This window comes from Kogia breviceps, chromosome 2, assembly GCF_026419965.1.
Source record: "Kogia breviceps isolate mKogBre1 chromosome 2, mKogBre1 haplotype 1, whole genome shotgun sequence".
NCBI classification, from domain to species: Eukaryota; Metazoa; Chordata; class Mammalia; order Artiodactyla; family Physeteridae; genus Kogia; species Kogia breviceps.
In genome coordinates, this window is record NC_081311.1 from 9396991 (window position 1) to 9415444 (window position 18454).

At 48.9% G+C, this 18454-nt stretch overlaps 1 protein-coding gene across 1 annotated transcript in view; it reads right to left on the reverse strand.

Annotated features, from left to right (window-relative positions):
• BTBD16 (BTB domain containing 16) overlaps nt 1-18454 on the reverse strand; it is a 61290-nt gene that overhangs the window by 34942 nt on the left and 7894 nt on the right. Inside the window, exons 3-7 of the mRNA XM_059053026.2 lie at nt 15600-15695; nt 12256-12309; nt 9810-9958; nt 3577-3650; nt 1506-1649 (exon numbers count right to left, since the gene is read on the reverse strand). Of these exons, the coding sequence (XP_058909009.1) occupies nt 1506-1649; nt 3577-3650; nt 9810-9958; nt 12256-12273 (385 nt within the window). The 5' untranslated portion in view covers nt 12274-12309; nt 15600-15695. The remainder of the gene's footprint in view (nt 1-1505; nt 1650-3576; nt 3651-9809; nt 9959-12255; nt 12310-15599; nt 15696-18454) is intronic.

Here is an 18454-nt window from a genome sequence, read left to right on the forward strand (position 1 = left end):
GTGGCCAGCACAGGGTTGCTCCAGGGGAGCCGTGTCTCCTCAGCACCCACCACTCCAGGCCTTGGTCAGAAACTTCCTCTGCTGCTATAACTCGAGGAGAATGATGATCTTGTTCTCAGCAACAGAAAAGCAATAACTGGGAGATGCGTATAGAAACCATCATCGAAGGCACATGAAGGGCTGGGACTGTACCCACTGAAAGCCTTGGAGACACGCGTCCCAGGGTCTGATGCAGTTGGTGGTGCTTGCAGGGGAGACCCCGGGAAGCTGTGACAGCCCAGGCACTGAGGTTTCATCCCTGCACGTGACCTGATGTCCCCCAGCCGGGCCCGGCCTCTAGCAGGGGGCTTGGATTAGAGCAGCTGTTTCAGGAGGGCCAAATCTAAGTGGGACCATTCTAGACCTACTAAAAACATGACAACTCCATTTTCCTCTTCCATAGCCTCTTGATTTTTCATTGTACTCACTATCTGGACCCCAGTGGCCTTTCACTGGTTGCCCAGGAAGAGCTGTGATCCGGGCACAGGGGCCATGGGAGAAAGAGCTCGGTCCCACGTTTGAAGACAGTGGGACAAAGGCTCAGGAAGATCGTAAGTGTGAAGCCTGTTACAGTTCTTTGGGGCTGCCACGGCCTGCTCTTGGCTCCCAGCTTGGCCGGGAAGGGCTGAGTCAGAGGCTCTATGGCCGGGAAGATGCCGGCAGGCAGCCAGGCCCTCTCTTCCGACCGGGGGCTCCGCCAGCCCGTCTGGCTCCAGAATATCAGAGCTTTACTGCCACGTCCTGGAAATGCAATCCCATCCTGACTGGCATGCTGGCTGCTTGGGAGACCTTGAATTTTCCATGGCACCTGCTTATGAGTTGTCCGGAGGCGATGCCAATCTATACTACCTGAGAAGAAGTTGGCAAGGCTGCAGGAGAGGAACTTATGGGACAGATAAGGGGCAGCTGGGGATTATTAGGATTCAAAAAAGAGAAAAAGAAGGACGTGACCTAAATACTTTTGGGTATGAGGTGGCGTTAAGAAAAGAGAAAGAAAAGGAAAAGAAAAAATGAAATTGATGTACACTTGTAAACCTCCAACCAGCACACTTAGAGCCAAACAAGCCACAGATGTCAGAACTACGCCTTCTTTCTAGAAAGCCCATCAGAAGACTCAACACAACCCACTTTCTCTTCTCAAAGAAGTAGGGAGGGCCTCCATCACAGCCGGAGGACAAGAATGGGTTATTATGAGAACAGAACTGACATTTACTGACTACTCACTATGTGCCGGGCGTTGGGCTCGAACTTCACACCTGGTACCTCCTCCACAATGAAACACAGTAAGAACCATTATCCCATTTTATAGCCGAGGAGACTGAGGTTAATCCTGTAATGGGATCACACCGTGAGCCTTGGTCTTAACTGCCAGAGTGACCGTGGTCCCCAAACAGATGACCGAACGCCAAGCTGGGGCCTCGCTAACCAGAGAGCCCTTGGGGGTCCTGCTCTGGGTGAGAACGTACCTTGCAGAAGCTTCTCCAGCTCCTTCTCAGGGTTTGCGTTGTCGCAGGCCAGGGCCATCATGTAAAGCTTGGTCAAGGTCTCAGACTGAAAAAGCTGGGGCTGATGGAGTTCCCATCTGAAGCCAAGGCATTCGAGGATCACACCTGAGGAGAGGAAAGGATGCTGAGCAAACATTCCAATGACACCCCTACCTGAAGATGCTTTCACTCTTTCTCCCACCTACTCTCTGTCCATCCCGTTATCGAGCAAACGAGTGGGCAGGCGGCTTCGCTAGGAACCAAGTGCCAGCCACGGGGAGCTTCCTGGCTCCCAAGCGGATACGATGGGCACAAGGTAACTTAGAAAGCGGTAAGCGTCCACCAGAGCTGCCAACCACCAGAGGCACAAAGCTGCCCTCCCGCTTGGGGACTGGAGGAAGCTTTGTGGGGCAGGGACGCTGGCTGTGACACTCTTGCGGGGGGGGCCTCCCCTTGCCTCCCCCACTGCAGTGTTCCTCAGCCTCGGCACCGTTCGTATTTCCGTGGAGGGGTCTGTCCTGTGCTGTAAGATGTTTAGCAGCGTCCCTGGCCCCCACCCACTGGACGCCAGCATCACCCGCCCCACCCAGGAGTCGTGACAACCCCAAATGTCTCCAGACATGGCCAAATGTCCTCTGGGGAGCAAAACTGCTACCTGGTCCCCTGTGGAAAAGTACTGGGCTGTGAGTGTCTAATTATTACCCACCTGGATGTCATAGAAAAAAACCCCATCACCAGGGATCTGAGTTCTCATCAGCACTGCTTTTCTCGAGGGAATGGAGACCATCAGAAAGCCCAGCTCACAGGCATGAAATGGGATTACAGGGTGAGGAGGGTTCCTTGCAAACTGTAAAGGGCTTTATGCTGGGGAGTCTCACCCGGGGTGGCATAGATGATAAGACAGAAAGAAGAGACTTGAATAGGCAGGTAGATGGAGGATCCAAGGGTGCCTGGCCAGGTGAGACATGAGAGGCTGTGGGCAAGGGGGGCTCTGCAGGCTGGACCCCTGAAGCAGCACAGAGCTGGGGGGAAGGGAGCCATGCTCGGGGTGATTCCCCCCAAACCCTAAACCCCAGCGCCAGACAGCACCTTGAGGTTCACTAGCCCCATCTAGGTATTTCTTGGCTTTGCTATTATTTTGACTGCATGACTTTGGGTACTTGCTGCCTCTCCTGTTATTACTTGTTACTCACCAACTGTATGATATCGTTTGGTGCTGGGAGTTGAGAACCTGGGTTTTCACCTCAAATCTCAGGTCACCTCAGGTGACAGTCTGGCTATGCCAGATTAAAAGGAACCTTGCCCCGTAATGGTGATTTTAGGCAAGGGCAGAATTGCGGATAAACTGTGTCCCCCGCGCCCCCTTCCACTTTCAGGACGGCAATGCAGGGCAGACGTCACAACCGATCTGGAACTCCTTCTCCTGAACCCAGAGGCGGCCTCACACTACTTCTCACCCCCGCCGCCCCCACCATCAACCAGAGTTGACGGGCGGGAAGAAATCGATTAGCCTCTGCGGGGGAAGGAGGCTGGCTTTGACCTCAGACAGCCACACCGTGGGGTGGGGTTTACCCAAAAAAGCGCCATCAAGAAGCTGACCTGTCCAGGCTCCTTGTGGGGCTCCGTGAGCCTTTCCCAGCTGGACAGACCCGGTCTGACTCCTCTTCCGACCTCAGATAAGTCTTCTTGGATGAGTGCGGATGCGGCCATCCAAGTCATGACTGGTTAAAGCCCAGAGGGACACAGAACAGCTGCCCTAGGCTTGATGGGCTTCTGCTTAGTCTTCCAATCCAAAGCCTATTTATTAACATTGGCAGGTCTGTATTTATCATGGCCATTAGCGTATGAAAATGTGTTTGCCAAGCAGTTTCATTCATTGTGCATTTGGGAAATATTTACGGTCACCTATTACACGCGGGACACTGTGCAGTGTGCAGAAACAGAACTTACAGACGAGCGACCAGGCCTCTGGTCTGGTTTCCTTCCGTAAAGACCATAAGCTACCCCTGAGGTCAGCAACATTCCGACGAATCCATTGGTGACAAGAACTCACCTGCCTCCCCGCTTTGGATGGCCTTGTTCTTCAAATTCTCAGGGAAATTTTTCTGAACTTGTGAAATGCATAACCTCAAGAAAAAATACAAACAACAATTCCAGGCGTTAATACTGAGATTTTTCTTCATCTGTAACATGTATGATTCCAGTGGAAGCATCCCTAAAGCATAAATGAATCAGTCTTATCGTATCTCTCCCTTTGGGACCGTTTCTTCAGGTCACTATGTGTCTGCCAATTTGACAAACTGTAAGCTCTGTCTGATGACCAGCTCAAAACATTAACTCCTGTTTTCAGTTTGCGGGTAGATCTTACCAAGGAGGTATTTGAGGCTACATCTGGCTGCCTCAATGACACCTCTTTGGGTGAGTGTCTAAAACAGTGCCTAGCATATAGTAGGTGCTCAATAAATAACTGCTGGAGAAAGGGAGAGAGAGTCCCGGCACATCTGGAAAGTTCACTCAGCAAAACTCCTGGTCAGGGTCATGCATGCCCCAGTCTCAGCGTGCCCACAATCTACACACGGGATCTACTCGGAGGGAGTTCCCTGGTGGTCTAGTGGCTAGGAGTCTGGGCTTTCACTGCCGTGGCCCTGGGTTCAATCCCTGGTCAGGGAACTGAGATCCTGCAAGCCCTGCAGTGGGCTTGCAAAAAAAAAAAAAAAAAAAAAAAAAAAGAATGTACCCTGAACTGAGCCCCAATCCTCTGCCAGGAAATGGCATCACCAGCCTCCAGTTGCCAGGCCAGCATCCTGAACGTTGCCTCACCTCATCACTTTGCCCAGATCTAATGAAATGCCTTTTGAATTCAACCGTCTCGCCCTGGGTGAATCCTTGCCCTTATTGCTATGAGCGTCATCCAAGCCACCATTTTCTGCCCCCAGAGTCACTGCCAGTCTCCGGGCCTCCATGCGGTCCCCTCTGAGGCACACCCCACACTGCAGCCTGAGGAGCCACCTGAAATGCAAATCTGGTCTTGCCTCTCTCCTGCGGAGAATCCTTCCTCGTCTCCCCAGTGCTCCCGGGGGAAAGCCAACCTCCTTCACATGGCTAATAGCAGGCTTCTGCCTGTCTCTGCAATCTCACCCCTTTACACCCCCTGCTCCAGCCCTTTGCAACAGCCTGAACCCCATCACCTCTTGCTTCCTATCGCCTGGACACACAGCTCCCCCACCTTGTCACTGGATGAGCTCCTACTCATCCTTCCAGATAAGCTTAGGTGTTGTTTCCTCTGGGGAGGCTGGGCTGGCGGCCCTCCCCAGCCCGCCCTGGGATTAGCCCTGTTCAAACTCCTTCCACAGGGTCTTCCGGTTGCCTGTTTCCTCACGCGCCCTCTGCGCCAGGCTCTGCATCCCACAGAGTCGGCGTTGATTTACCCCAGCAGCCCTAGCACAGCCATCATGCAAGTGCTCGATAAATAGCAACGCTTGGATGATGCCAAAGATAAGACGCTTTTCCATAAACACTATATTCACCCTAAGCAAGGAAATGAAACAAAACTGGAGTCACACATTCACAGCTTGAAGACAGTCATCCCAAGAAAGCCAACCAGCCAAGGGACACTTGACCACACCAGCCACCGTCACATCTGCCATACTGTTTTCCAGTGATGCCAGAAATCCTTATGGGCCAGAGTGTATGCAGGAGGGCTTGGGTCGGAGAGCCTGTGTCCAGAGTCATGTTGACCCCATGCTGCCCTTTCCAAGCAGAGATGGTGATTACAAGTGACTCAGCCTCAGGAAGGTGGTGGGTGCTTGAGCCGTTTATCCCACAGGAGCAGTGGGCCTGACCCCAGCCAGACTCAATTCCCCTGGTGGCTTGGGTCACACATCTGGGAAGAGCTGGCTGAGGTCAGGAGTTCAGACTGTGACCTCAAAATGGAACGACAGACTTTGTCCTGTTGGGGCAAATAGCCGCGACCTCAGCTACCCTCACCAACCTCACTGGTGTCAGCTGAGCCAGGAGATGCAGGGCAACAAGAGGAACCGCATTGCCTCCTCCTGGTGTGTTGGCTGCTTGCCAAGATATACCACGTATCCTGTGGACTCTGTGGCTCCCAAAGCTGAGGCTCATCTCAGGACCATTTGGAGAAGCGAATGAGACACGTGGCATCTGTGAGCTGTCCTCTTCACCCCGTGGGACCAAGTGGCCTGGGATAAAGTGGGGGTGCTGGGAACATGCCGTTAGTCTGGGGCTCACTACCTTGATGGGGAAACAGAGGGTAAAAGGGCAACTCCACAAGTTTCTCACGGGCATATGGACTTCCCGCAGCAGACCATCCAAAGGGCTTTGGACTTGATACCTTCAACATGCAAAACTCCAATCCGGTTTACCCGGAAGGGTCATGCAGACCTTGGGGCTGCCTCTGGGTCTTGGCTCTTTCCTCTGTAGGAGGGAAATGAGGACCACGTGGCAGTCACGGGGGAAGTAAAAGAGCGAATGCTCGGGACGCCTGGCCCCGAGCGGGCACTCTGTTCTCCTATCAGCTCTACACTGTGGATCCTCTGGTCCCAGCTCTCCCGAAACTGCTCTCTGATAAAAACCTAGGAGTCCCTTCTTTGCATCCTTGCCTCTCAGCATGACCTCCTTCCAACCTCAGAGTGGACTTGGCATTGCAGCCAGAATGGGAAAAAACATGAGGCAGGGTCACCTTTTCCTAGTGCCCAAGCCCCCTAGATCAGCGGTGCCCAACCTTTTTGGCACCAGGGACCGGTTTCGTGGAAGACAGTTTTTCCATGGACCAGGGCTGGGGGCGTGGTTTCAGGATGATCCAGGCGCATCAAATTTATTGTGCACTTTATCTCTATCATTATTACATTGTAATATATAATGAAATAATTATAGAATCCACCATAATGCAGGATCAGTGGGAGCCCTGAGCTTGCTTTCCTGCAACTAGATGGTCCCACCTGGGGGTGATGGGAGACAGTGACACCCAAAGTGTGTTGCTTACGTCCCGTCTACTCCGTAGGATGCAGCTTGTTTTCACTTGCCACTCACTGATAGGGTTTTGATGTGAGTCTGCAAGCGGTTGATTTGTTACGGTCTCTGTGCAGTCAAACCTCTCTGCTAATGATGATCTGTATTTGCAGCCGCTCCCCTAGCATCACCGCCTCAGCTCCAGCTCAGATCATCAGGCGTTAGATTCTCGTAAAGGAGCGCGCAGCCTAGATCCCTCGCATGCGCGGTTCACAGCAGGGTTCGCGCTCCTATGAGAATCTAATGCCGCCGCTGATCTGACGGGAGGCGGAGCTCAGGCGGTAACGCGAGCGACGGGGAGCGGCTGTAAATACAGATGAAGCTTCGCTCGCTCACCCGCCGCTCACCTCCTGCTGTGCCGCCCGGTTCCTAACAGGCCACGGACCAGTGGCCTGGGGGGTGGGGACCTCTGCCCTAGAGCCTCCTTCCTCAGCCACTCTCCTCCGTCCTGGATCTTTGGGTTCGTATGTTAGCTGTGTCCACACGTACCAGAGAACTCCAGGAACACTGAATGACACGCGTTAATTGGGTGTTTATTTGCCAGATACTGTTCTAAGCTCTCAGTGAATTATGTCATACAATTCTCACGGCAACTCTGTAAGACAGCATATCCCCAGTTTGCAGATACGGAAACTAAGGCACGAAAAGGTTAGGCTGTTTGCAAGGAGGTTAGCATTTCCTCATCTCTCAGGCCCCTTCTCCCCGTGCTGCACACCCCAGTCCCAGTGGAAGAAAGCATGACGAAGACCAGGAACCTGGGGTTCCTGTATAGCACCTCTGGGTTCTGGAGCCAAAAGCTCGCGGCGTCATGGAAACCCACAGACACGACCAGAGGTCCCGGCCAGCTGGGCAGCACCTGGGGCACTGACATATGAGAAGCACAGTTACATAATCTGAAATAAATGGGAAGCTCGGAGCTAGGTAACTCAGCTTTCCACGGCAGTGACGCTTTACAGAACTAGTAGAATATAGACGGGTCCAGCTCCCATCAAAGTCAACAGCGCCCCCAAGTGGAAGAAGCAACAATAACAGCGTCAACGGCAAGGACAGGCTTGCTGGTTGGGCAGCCAGACGGCTATGGGGAAGGTGCCTGTGTGTGTGTCGCAGGTACAATTCCAGACTCCCCCCCACCCCTACCATCGACCTTGTTAGCTGACAAGTCTGAAAGTACAGAAGGGTTACCAGGAATAAGCCCTTTATTTTATTACCTAAATTAAATAAAACTTTGTTATGCTTTCAAGTTTATGTTTCTCACAATCACATGGAATAAACCCCCATTGTGAAAATAAAGAAAATAAAATTTTGTGTTTATTAAAGAAAATCAGCTCCTCTCACACTGTAGTAGACTGCACCCATGGCCCCAATTACATACCCTTGGCCTGCAGGACTCCAAAGTTTCTCCCAAGAGAGTTGGTGTGTCTTTCCTGCCCCTTGACTTTGACTTTGGCCATGTGACTTGCCTTGGCTGAGTGGACATGATGAGCAACTGGGCCTGCCCTCTTGCCCTCTGCCGTCACCAAGACAAGGACATGCCCAGGCTAGCCCACTGTCTCAGGAAGAGGACGAGAGGCTTGTGGAGCAGCCAAACTGCCCAGATGAGCTGAGCCCGGGTCGGCTGACCACTGGTACACGAGTGATTGGCCTGTCCTGAGTGCCTACCTGCCCTCAGCCTGCCTCCCGACCCCCAGATTCCCAGCATCACCAAGGAGAGAGGCAGATCTGCAAAGCTTCTCCTGGGAAGAGAGCGCCCAGACCAGTCCCTGCATCTGCTGTGTTTGAGGCAAGGTGTTTTGATTTGGAGAAAGTGCTAAGAGGCAGAGTGACATATGGAGTCATTGGCTGGCGGAGCACAGGGCTGGCACTCCCCCAAATGAAACCACCAGGATCAATAACTAAGACTACTGCTTAGGCTATAAAGATAATAGCTCTGTTTATTGAGCATCTACTATTTGCCAGGAACAGCACTAATCATTTTTAATGTACTTTCTGATTGAAGGTCACTCTTCAGGGGAGATGCTATTGTCACCATTTCACAGATGAGGAAACTGAGGCTCAGAGAGATTAAGTCACTGGCTGAAGGTCACAGAACGAGTAAATGGAGGAGAAGGAATTCCAACCCTGTCAAATAGACTACGTTTAATGGCCCCAAAGCCCAGCACCAATGGCCATCCCCCCTCAGGCCACCACCCCCAACCTAGCTCAGCGATTCTGCAAACCAAGCCCTGAAGAAGTCTGCCCCTACAGCCCAGCCTCCCTCCTCAGGTTTCTGGATCAGTTTGCCCGTATTCCCAGGCCCAGCTCCTGCGCCTGCTTGCCCGGCCTGGCCCTGGTGCTAAGGAGCACAGCGAACTCTAAGACTTCTTCAGGGCTCTAACCAAACAAAATATAAAATAAATTCAAAATTGTTTAAGGCCGTGAGTAACCAATGCCCAAAACTGCAACTCACAGCACTCAATGTTTTCTAAGCTGGGGTCATCAGAGAATTTAGAGACCAAACCCAGATGGGTTTTGGTTTATTCACACGTGCGTGGTACAGTCATCTGTGGGGTGGGAGGCAACCGAGCAGGGCTGGCCGGTGGGCCTGGAAAGGGAAGATGTGGCTCCTCACTCAGAAAACATGGAGCCAGGGGCTCTTCCGTGCCAGGTGCTGCCCAGGACACAGCCCACACTCAGGGAGATGCTCAGATAGGTCAGACGGAGTGCTCATAAGGCAGATGTTCCAGTCCACGGAGGAAGTAGCATCCAGGCAGATCCAAAAGGCCAGGGAAGTGAAGTGTTCCTTCTGCAATGGGATCCAGCTATGTGTGCCCAGGAGAGGCAAATAAAAACTCAACCCGAAGAAGTGATGCTCTAAGCCAGCGGCTCAGAACACTTTGCAGGTGAGCGGAAGCCTGCTTCTCCCCTTGCTGGGTGGACATGTGCGTTCGTGGGAAGGGTTCAGACTCTGACCATCTCACTTTGTTTGTCAACAAATCAGTTGATAAACTTAGAATCCTGGTAGGGTCCAAAGTTCCCAGTACAAAGGAAAATCTAGAAAAAAAAAAATCTCAATCTCTCTGGACTTTAATCACCACCCACAGACATTCTCAGAGGAAGTTGTCACCCTGATCCTGTCCATCCCCCTAAGGGATGGTCCCAAAGGCAGCCTTCCTTGCAAATACCCAGGACAGCCCACCTGCCCAGTCAGAGTTGCCCAACCATGGGGCACTTCCCAGAAGGGTGGCTCGCCCTGCCATGGGCCTTTGGTCTTCCTACCTGTCTGGGTTCTTCAGAACTTCGTCAAAGTCTACGTTGAGAGCCTTGCACATCTGGGAAAGCGCCAGCAGGTCTCCCAGAAAAGGCTCTCTGGGGAAACGCCACCGGTTGGTTGGGCCAACGATCCGGCGTTCCAGCTGGGGTTTGTGCTGCTTGGGCAGCAAAGAAAGAACGTCTTTTTTTAACCACTCATAAATACCAGGTTTTCCAAATTGTACAGCAGAAAGGAAAGCAAGACAAATTTTTAAAGGCTGGTTCATTTTCAAAGATGGCCAATATTTCTCCAGAGCGTTTTCTCAAGGCAAATGTATTGTATTCAGGAGACTGAGGACTTCAAGCCACAAAGTAATTTGGAATTTAGCACCTGGGACAGGAGGTGCCAGAGGCAAAATGTCAGGGAGAAAGATATCAGACTGAGGAGATTTGGGGTAGGGACTGTTTTTTTTAAATTGCAGTAAAATACACAAAACACAAAACTCACCATTTAATCCATTTTGTAGGTACAATTAGTAGCACTTAGTACATTTACAGTGTTGTACAACCATTACGACTATCTAGTTCAGAACATTTTCATTACCCTAAAAGGAAACTGTCGACTCATTAAGCCATCACTCCCTATTTCCCCCTTCCCCACTTCTTGGAAACCACTCATCTGCATTCTGTCTCTATGGATTTGCCTATTCTGGAAATTTTATATAAATGGAATCCTACAATGGTGGCCTTTTATGTCTGGCTTCTTTCACTTTGCATGTTTTCAAGGTTCATCCACGTTGTAGCATGGGTCAGAATTTCATTCCTTTTTAGGGCTGAATGACATTCCATTGTGGGGAGAGACCACCTTTTGTTTATCTATTCACCAGTTGATAGCTATTTGGGTTGTTACAACCTTTTGGCTACTGTGAATAGTGCTGCTATGAATATTCGTGTATGAGTTTCTGTTTGAACACCTGTTTTCAGTTCTTTTTGTATAAACCCAGGACTGGAACAGGTGGGTCACTGGGCAGGGACTTTTCCTTAGACATTTTCTTAAGGTCCTGGTCTTCAGTGATTTCCTTAAGGGAGCAGTACAAAACCCAGCATGGATGTAAACCTCAGATGTGGTGGCTCAAGGAAACCTACCCAGGACAAGTGCACCATGAGGGACTCATAGGAATGGGTGAAACTGATCCTAAGCCACACCAGGCACCAGAAGGGTGGTGGGGAGACCACAGGCCATGGAATGGAGGGTCTGAGTTCAAATCTTGTTTTTGCCACTGATTGGTTGTGTGACCTTGGGCAGAGAATTTACTCCTTTGAGCCTCTTGGACCTCGTATATAAAATGGCAATAATGACGATGAAGATGAGGATGAAGATGTGGAAGAAGATGTGGATGAGGATGTGGATGAGGATGAGGATGTGGATGAGGATGTGGATGAGGATGTGGATGAGGATGTGGATGAGGATGAGGTTGAGGATGAGGATGTGGATGAGGATGAGGATGAGGATGAGGATGTGGATGTGGATGAGGATGTGGATGAGGATGAGGATGAGGATGAGGATGAGGATGTGGATGAGGATGAGGATGAGGATGAGGTTGAGGATGAGGATGTGGATGAGGATGAGGATGAGGATGAGGATGAGGATGAGGATGAGGATGAGGATGTGGATGTGGATGAGGATGTGGATGAGGATGAGGGTGAGGATGAGGATGTGGATGAGGATGAGATTGAGGTTGAGGTTGAGGATGAGGATGTGGATGAGGATGAGGTTGAGGATGAGGGTGAAGATGAGGATGAGGATGAGGTTGAGGATGAGGATGTGGATGAGGATGAGGATGAGGATGAGGATGTGGATGAGGATGAGGATGTGGATGAGGATGAGGATGAGGATGTGGATGAGGATGAGGATGAGGGTGAGGATGAGGATGAGGGTGAGGATGTGGATGAGGATGAGGATGAGATTGAGGTTGAGGTTGAGGATGAGGATGTGGATGAGGATGAGGTTGAGGATGAGGGTGAAGATGAGGATGAGGATGAGGATGAGGATGAGGATGTGGATGTGGATGAGGATGAGGATGAGGTTGAGGATGAGGGTGAAGATGAGGATGAGGGTGAGGGTGAGGATGTGGATGTGGATGAGGATGAGGATGAAGATGAGGATGAGGATGCTGTTGAAATGAAAAAATAAAGTTTGGGAACTACGCTTTAGTACAGTGCCTGGAATGTGGTGGGTGATTGAAAACTGTAGAATCTGAACTTAGATACAGCCCTGTTGAAGTGAGACACAAAAATGACGGGCTATAACAGCCGGCCTCCAACACACTCTTCCCAGCTGAGTCAGCCAATAAAGCTTGAGGTCCTCAGGGGTGCCAGACCCATCCCCGTGTGGAAACCCAGCAATACAACTGTCACCAAGTGCTTCTGTTCCTCACCATTGCCTGCCCTCTTGTGAAACTGATCTACTTACCGGCTTCAGCATTTTCATGAAGGATCATGGAGATTACACAAAGGGAAGAAGCACCTGGAAGATGAAAGAGGTAAATTTTAAATTTCAAAAAATTTCCAAAGGGTCTTTTCAAAATATTATGGAGGAGATTGGACCAAAGAATCTATAGTTTGCCACAAAAGTAATAATGAGTAAGCCTCAAATGTCGGTTATTCATCAAATTCAGTGAAAAATCTAACTTTTGAAAGCACATTAGTAGAAAGATGATTCTCTGCTCTTGTGCTGGGAAAGTGTCTCAGATAAAGCAAAACAGGAGATAATCCATGATTCTCTGACTCTCCACCCTTTACCAAGGTAATGGGAACCAAAGGAGGCCTGTAAGTAGGCTGATCATGTAATTTGTCATTCAGACCAGGAGGCTAAAAGGGGTGATATTAATAATTAGGCCTAGACAGCTAGTGTCGACCAGGGCTGTCCTGGAGCACAGTGGACTCATCTCACCTTAGCTTTGAGAGACACGAAAGGGGCTGAGTGACAGAACTTCCCAGCCGTTTCTGATCATTTTTAGGGCAGTTTGGTTGCAAGCAACAGAAAGTAACTCTGTTAATGATATGGCAAAAAAAATTGGGGGGGTTAAGGGAGGTTGGGATTTGTTGAAAGGATGGTAAGGGAAAGACGGAACTCGGAATCAAAGGGAAAACGGAGACTCTTTTGGGGGACGGCCGGGAAGCAGCTCCGGGGATACGGTGCAAGCACCAGTGTCCACCTCTGTCAGACGCTGCCTCTAGGCCGCCTCTAGCAGTTCCCCGTCTCATCCCCTCACCCACCCACCCCAGTCAGTCTTAGGCGGTCCTGCTCCACTGAAATTCTCAGCTAAAGAACACAGCCGGCTTGGTTTAGTTCTCAGGCGGGCAGACAGCTTGATTAACCCTCCCAAAAAGACTGCAGTGGGGACTGGGTGGCTCCCCAGAACAAGCTTGGGGCAAAGGGTAGTGGCCGAGCAGGCAAAACCAGCAGGAACTAGGTCACCTGGGGACCAAGCATCCCACCTGACTCTGCATCATTCCCCAGGTAGCACTCCACCTGCACCATAGCCGTGGTGCTGAGAAGGGGCTCACCTGTCCATTTCACAAGTACATTGTGGGCGGCTGCCATATGCAAGGAAAGTGTTAGTTGGTTTTGGGGTATGGCAGTGAGCCAAGCGGACAGGATCTCTGCCTCATGGAATTTCTCTTCCACCTGGGCAGACAGGCTTTTCTTTTCCTTTTAATTACCTTAGATTTCTTACATTGCCAAAGTGGTAACAAGTGAGCTAATACAAAGAGAAGTAAAGAAAAATTTAACAATAGCCACATACTATTTCATACTGTGGCTATATCATAATTTATTAGACTATTCACCTGCTGATGATCATTCAGTTCGTTTCCTGTGTTTTTACTCCCCAAAACAATGCTGCAATAAACATACGTACATATATGTATGTGTGTATGTGTGTATATATATGGTTTTTTTAAAGTTTTATTTATTTTTGGCTGTGTTGGGTCTTCGTTGCTGCACATGGGCTTTCTCTAGTTGCGGCGAGTGGGAGCCACTCTTCGTTGCGGTGTGCGGGCTTCTCATTGCGGTGTCTTCTCTTGTGCTGGAGCACGGGCTCTAGGCACGTGGGCTTCAGTAGTTGTGGCGCTTGGGCTCAGTAGTTGTGGCTCGCAGGCTTAGCTGCTCTGGGGCATGTGGGATCCTCCCGGACCAGGGGTTGAAACCGTGTCCCTTGTGTTGGTAGGCGGCTCCTTAACCACTGAGCAACCAGGGAAGCCGTATATATATATGTTTTGAAACACAGGTATTCATATCTATAGCCGTTAACTATATCTCTATCCATCTATCTATCTATCGCCTAGCTTTCTATATCTATATACATCTTTGTGTGTTATTGCTTTTACTTCTAAGAAATAGATCCTTCAAAGTGGGATTATGCTAAAGAAGACAGATATCTTTCATTGATGATGCCAACTCACCTTCCCAAAAGTTAGAGTAACTTGCATTCCCATCCAATTTGTAAGTGCTTTTTTCCCCACACCATCTCCAGTACTCAGTATTATCGATATTTATTTCAATCTGGTGGGTGATAGTTTCAGATTGTTGTTTTAATTTGAACTTCCCTGGCCACCGTTAAGATTCATTTATATATGTATTAGCCTTATAACTTTCTCTTCCTGAGAATTGCCTAATTATAGGTCTTCCTCATTTTGCCACTGGATTGCTATAGTTTCCTTAGCATTTCTTGAAGCTCTCTGTATACTACAGACATTAATCTTTTGTCTACCTTACATATTGCAAAACTTTTCTCCAGTGTATCATCTGTCTTTTCACTTTGTGAATATTATACAAAGTATTTAATTAGGTATGGAAAATATGTCAATTACATATGCATGCCTATATGTATATCTCTATGTATATGCACATATCTATCCTTTGACTATCCTTAACTTAAAAACTGGATATCAAATTGATGTATTTCCTTTATGGCTGGGTTTCCATCTTGCATAAGGACGTTTTTCCTACCCCCAGGTAATACATATATGCTTCTCTGATCCATTTTCCAGGCAGGCGTCAGAAAGACCTTCAACTCCACAACATCAAATCTTTCACCAGCTTCCACTGTCCTTACTATAAACTCCTGAATCCTCAGTGGGGCCACTTTGAGGTTAGAGTTACATTCTAAAGCAAGCCTGGTCAGCACAGAATAAACCACAGCCGGACAGAAGTTTCCCCATACCTCAGCAGAACCCGGCATCGGCTTAAGAGGGGGAGGCTGGGGTTTTCACTGAGGTACCCAAGCTCCTGCTTGATATCCAAGAGGCTTTTTAGCTGATCTTGAAATCCAGGGCTATCTCAATGGCCTGGACATGTTATTTTTCCTTTTTTCATCACACCAGGCAAAACGTCCTTTAAAGGGTTTCGAGGGTTGGTTCCTGGGTCACTCTGATTGGCAGGAGATACTCAAGACGGTACCTCAGCTCCCAGACCCCTCCTGCCTCCCAGCCCAGAACTCCCGAAGCCCCTCTCTGCCAACTGGCCATACGGAATCAAGTCCAAGCAGTGCCCGTTACTGTGGGTGCCCTCGGTGTCTCTAATGTGGATGAAAGTACTAGCTATACTTGCTACTTTGAAGGCCCCTTGCCCACCACAGGTGTGCTTACAGGAGGAGCTAGTGGAATGAAGGCACTCTCATTACACCGGTCTCTGAAGTACAGGAGAGCTGAGAGCCGTTCACCTTCTGAGCCTGAATCCTCAGAGCGCTCATGACACGGGGGGCTCACCTTTTTCTTCTTGTGGGCAAGGTGCTATATGGCAGGGGAGCTCACCTTTGGTTTCCTCGGGTCTTTGTGGGCACCATGGCAACATCAGGGAAGGTTCCGAGCACTCCCTGTTCCAGGCTCAGTCTCAGCACAGGCTGGGGGCTGCGGGAGGGATACAGTCTTACAGAGACCAACTGGGGTGCCACGCGTGGCCTCCTCCACCTCCCTCCTTAGGGAAAAAGTGTCGTTCCTGTTTCCATGTACGCCATGCTTCCTTACAGGGCCTGGAGTAACTCGATTCTCTAAAAGGGCCTCAGTGGGAACCAACCCCTAAATCCTCAGGCCTCATCTGTAAAATAAGATTGGACTGGAAGGTTCTCAGATCCCTCCCAGCTTTGGCATTCTGGGGAGCTCCTTTTCTAGATCCAGTATCCAGAAATGTTTAGACAAAATTGTTTAAATAAAAACTGGACTATTTTATATTATTGAAAGCTATGACTGATGACTTATTTTGTTGGTAGATGCTTTTTAACCTGCTCTCTCTGGGAACTGAGAACCGTCTACAAGTCGGGGACAAGGCCGGGACCCTTCATAACAGGGGCTAAGGTGGGATCTTGCAGTGTCCTCAGTGCCTTGGTCTGCGAAGCCTGTGAGGTAGGGAGGTGGGACCTCGTCCTCTGAAGTCATGGACCACACCCCAGGGCTCACAGAAACGCCAGCTACTGTAATAGGGGGGCCTGGAGCCGGTGCAGCTTGTCAAGACCTGAGGGCCTTCAAGCGCAGCCTCTCCTGAGTCAAGTAAATTATAAAGCAAAACAGGAAAGTAGCTCCTCTGCCTACTGGTAATTGTGTTGTTGAATCTATAAAACCCTTGATAAAAGGGAGGCACCTCCAAAGGTACCTCCCTCCTCATTCTCGGACCTGTGATTCTACCCTCCTGACACCCACATTCTGCTTTGCAGAGTAGGTGGCTACTGTGACGTGACCAATGGTGGCTCACCCATCCCCGTGTGCCCCCCCGAGCCCAACAACAAACGCGGCCCCTGGGACCTGCTCAACAAATGTCTCAACTTGGATAATTGGATGTATCAGTCCCTACCCACCACTCTGTCTTTGCACATGGATGAGCACTCTGTGTGTGTGTGTGTGTGTGTGTGTGTGTGCGCGCGCACGTGTATCTGCTTCTGTGTGGGTCATGGTCCCATCTCAGCAGAAGTCTGTGTACAAATGGGCAGATTCACTCCCTCTTTGTGGCTCCCTTCTGTCCGCTCTAAATTTTCCCAGCCCCTTTCCCTGGAATATGGGCCTCATATAAGATTTCAATTAAAAAGTTTGAACCTGGAAGAAATGGACAAATTCTTAGAAATGCACAACCTGCTGAGACTGAACCAGGAAGAAATAGAAAATATGAATAGACCAATCACAAGCACTGAAATTGAAACTGTGATTAAAAATCTTCCAACAAACAAAAGCCCAGGACCAGATGGCTTCACAGGCGAATTCTATCAAACATTTAGAGAAGAGCTGACACCTATCCTTCTCAAACTCTTCCAAAAGATAGCAGAGGGAGGAACACTCCCAAACTCATTCTATGAGGCCACCATCACCCTGATACCAAAACCAGACAAAGACCTCACAAAGAAAGAAAACTACAGGCCAATATCACTGATGAGCACAGATGCAAAAGTCCTCAACAAAATACTAGCAAACAAAATCCAACAGCACATTAAAAGGATCATACACCATGATCAAATGGGGTTTATTCCAGGAATGCAAGGATTCTTCAATATATGCAAATCAATCAACGTGATACACCATATCAACAAACTGAAGGAGAAAAACCATATGATCATCTCAATAGATGCAGAGAAAGCTTTTGACAAAATTCAACACCCATTTATGATTAAAAACCCTGCAGAAAGTAGGCACAGAGGGAACTTTCCTCAACATAATAAAGGCCATACATGACAAACCCACAGCCAACATCGTCCTCAATGGTGAAAAACTGAAACCATTTCCACGAAGATCAGGAACAAGACAAGGTTGCCCACTCTCACCACTCTTATTCAACATAGTTTTGGAAGTTCTAGCCACAGCAATCAGAGAAGAAAAAGAAATAAAAGGAATCCAAATCGGAAAAGAAGAAGTAAAGCTGTCACTGTTTGCAGATGACATGATACTATATATAGAGAATCCTAAAGATGCTACCAGAAAGCTACTAGAGCTAATCAATGAATTTGGTAAAGTAGCAGGACACAAAATTAATGCACAGAAATCTCTGGCGTTCTTATACACTAATGATGAAAAATCTGAGAGTGAAATTAAGAAAACACTCCCATTTACCATTGCAACAAAAAGAATAAAATATCTAGGAATAAACCTACCTAAGGAGACAAAAGACCTGTATGCAGAAAATTATAAGACACTGATGAAAGAAATTAAAGATGATACAAATAGATGGAGAGATAGACCATGTTCTTGGATTGGAAGAATCAACATTGTGAAAATGACTCTACTGCCCAAAGCAATCTACAGATTCAATGCAATCCCTATCAAACTACCCCTGGCATTTTTTTTCAGAACTAGAACAAAAAATTTCACAATTTGTATGGAAACACAAAAGACCCCGAATAGCCAAAGCAATCTTGAGATTGAAAAATGGAGCTGGAGGAATCAGCTCCCTGACTTCAGACTATACTACAAAGCTACAGTAATCAAGACAGTATGGTACTGGCACAAAAACAGAAATATAGATCAATGGAACAGGATAGAAAGCCCAGAGATAAACCCACACACATATGGTCACCTTATCTTTGATAAAGGAGGCAAGAATATACAGTGGAGAAAAGACAGCCTCTTCAATAAGTGGTGCTGAGAAAATTGGACAGGTACATGTAAAAGTATGAAATTAGAACACTCCC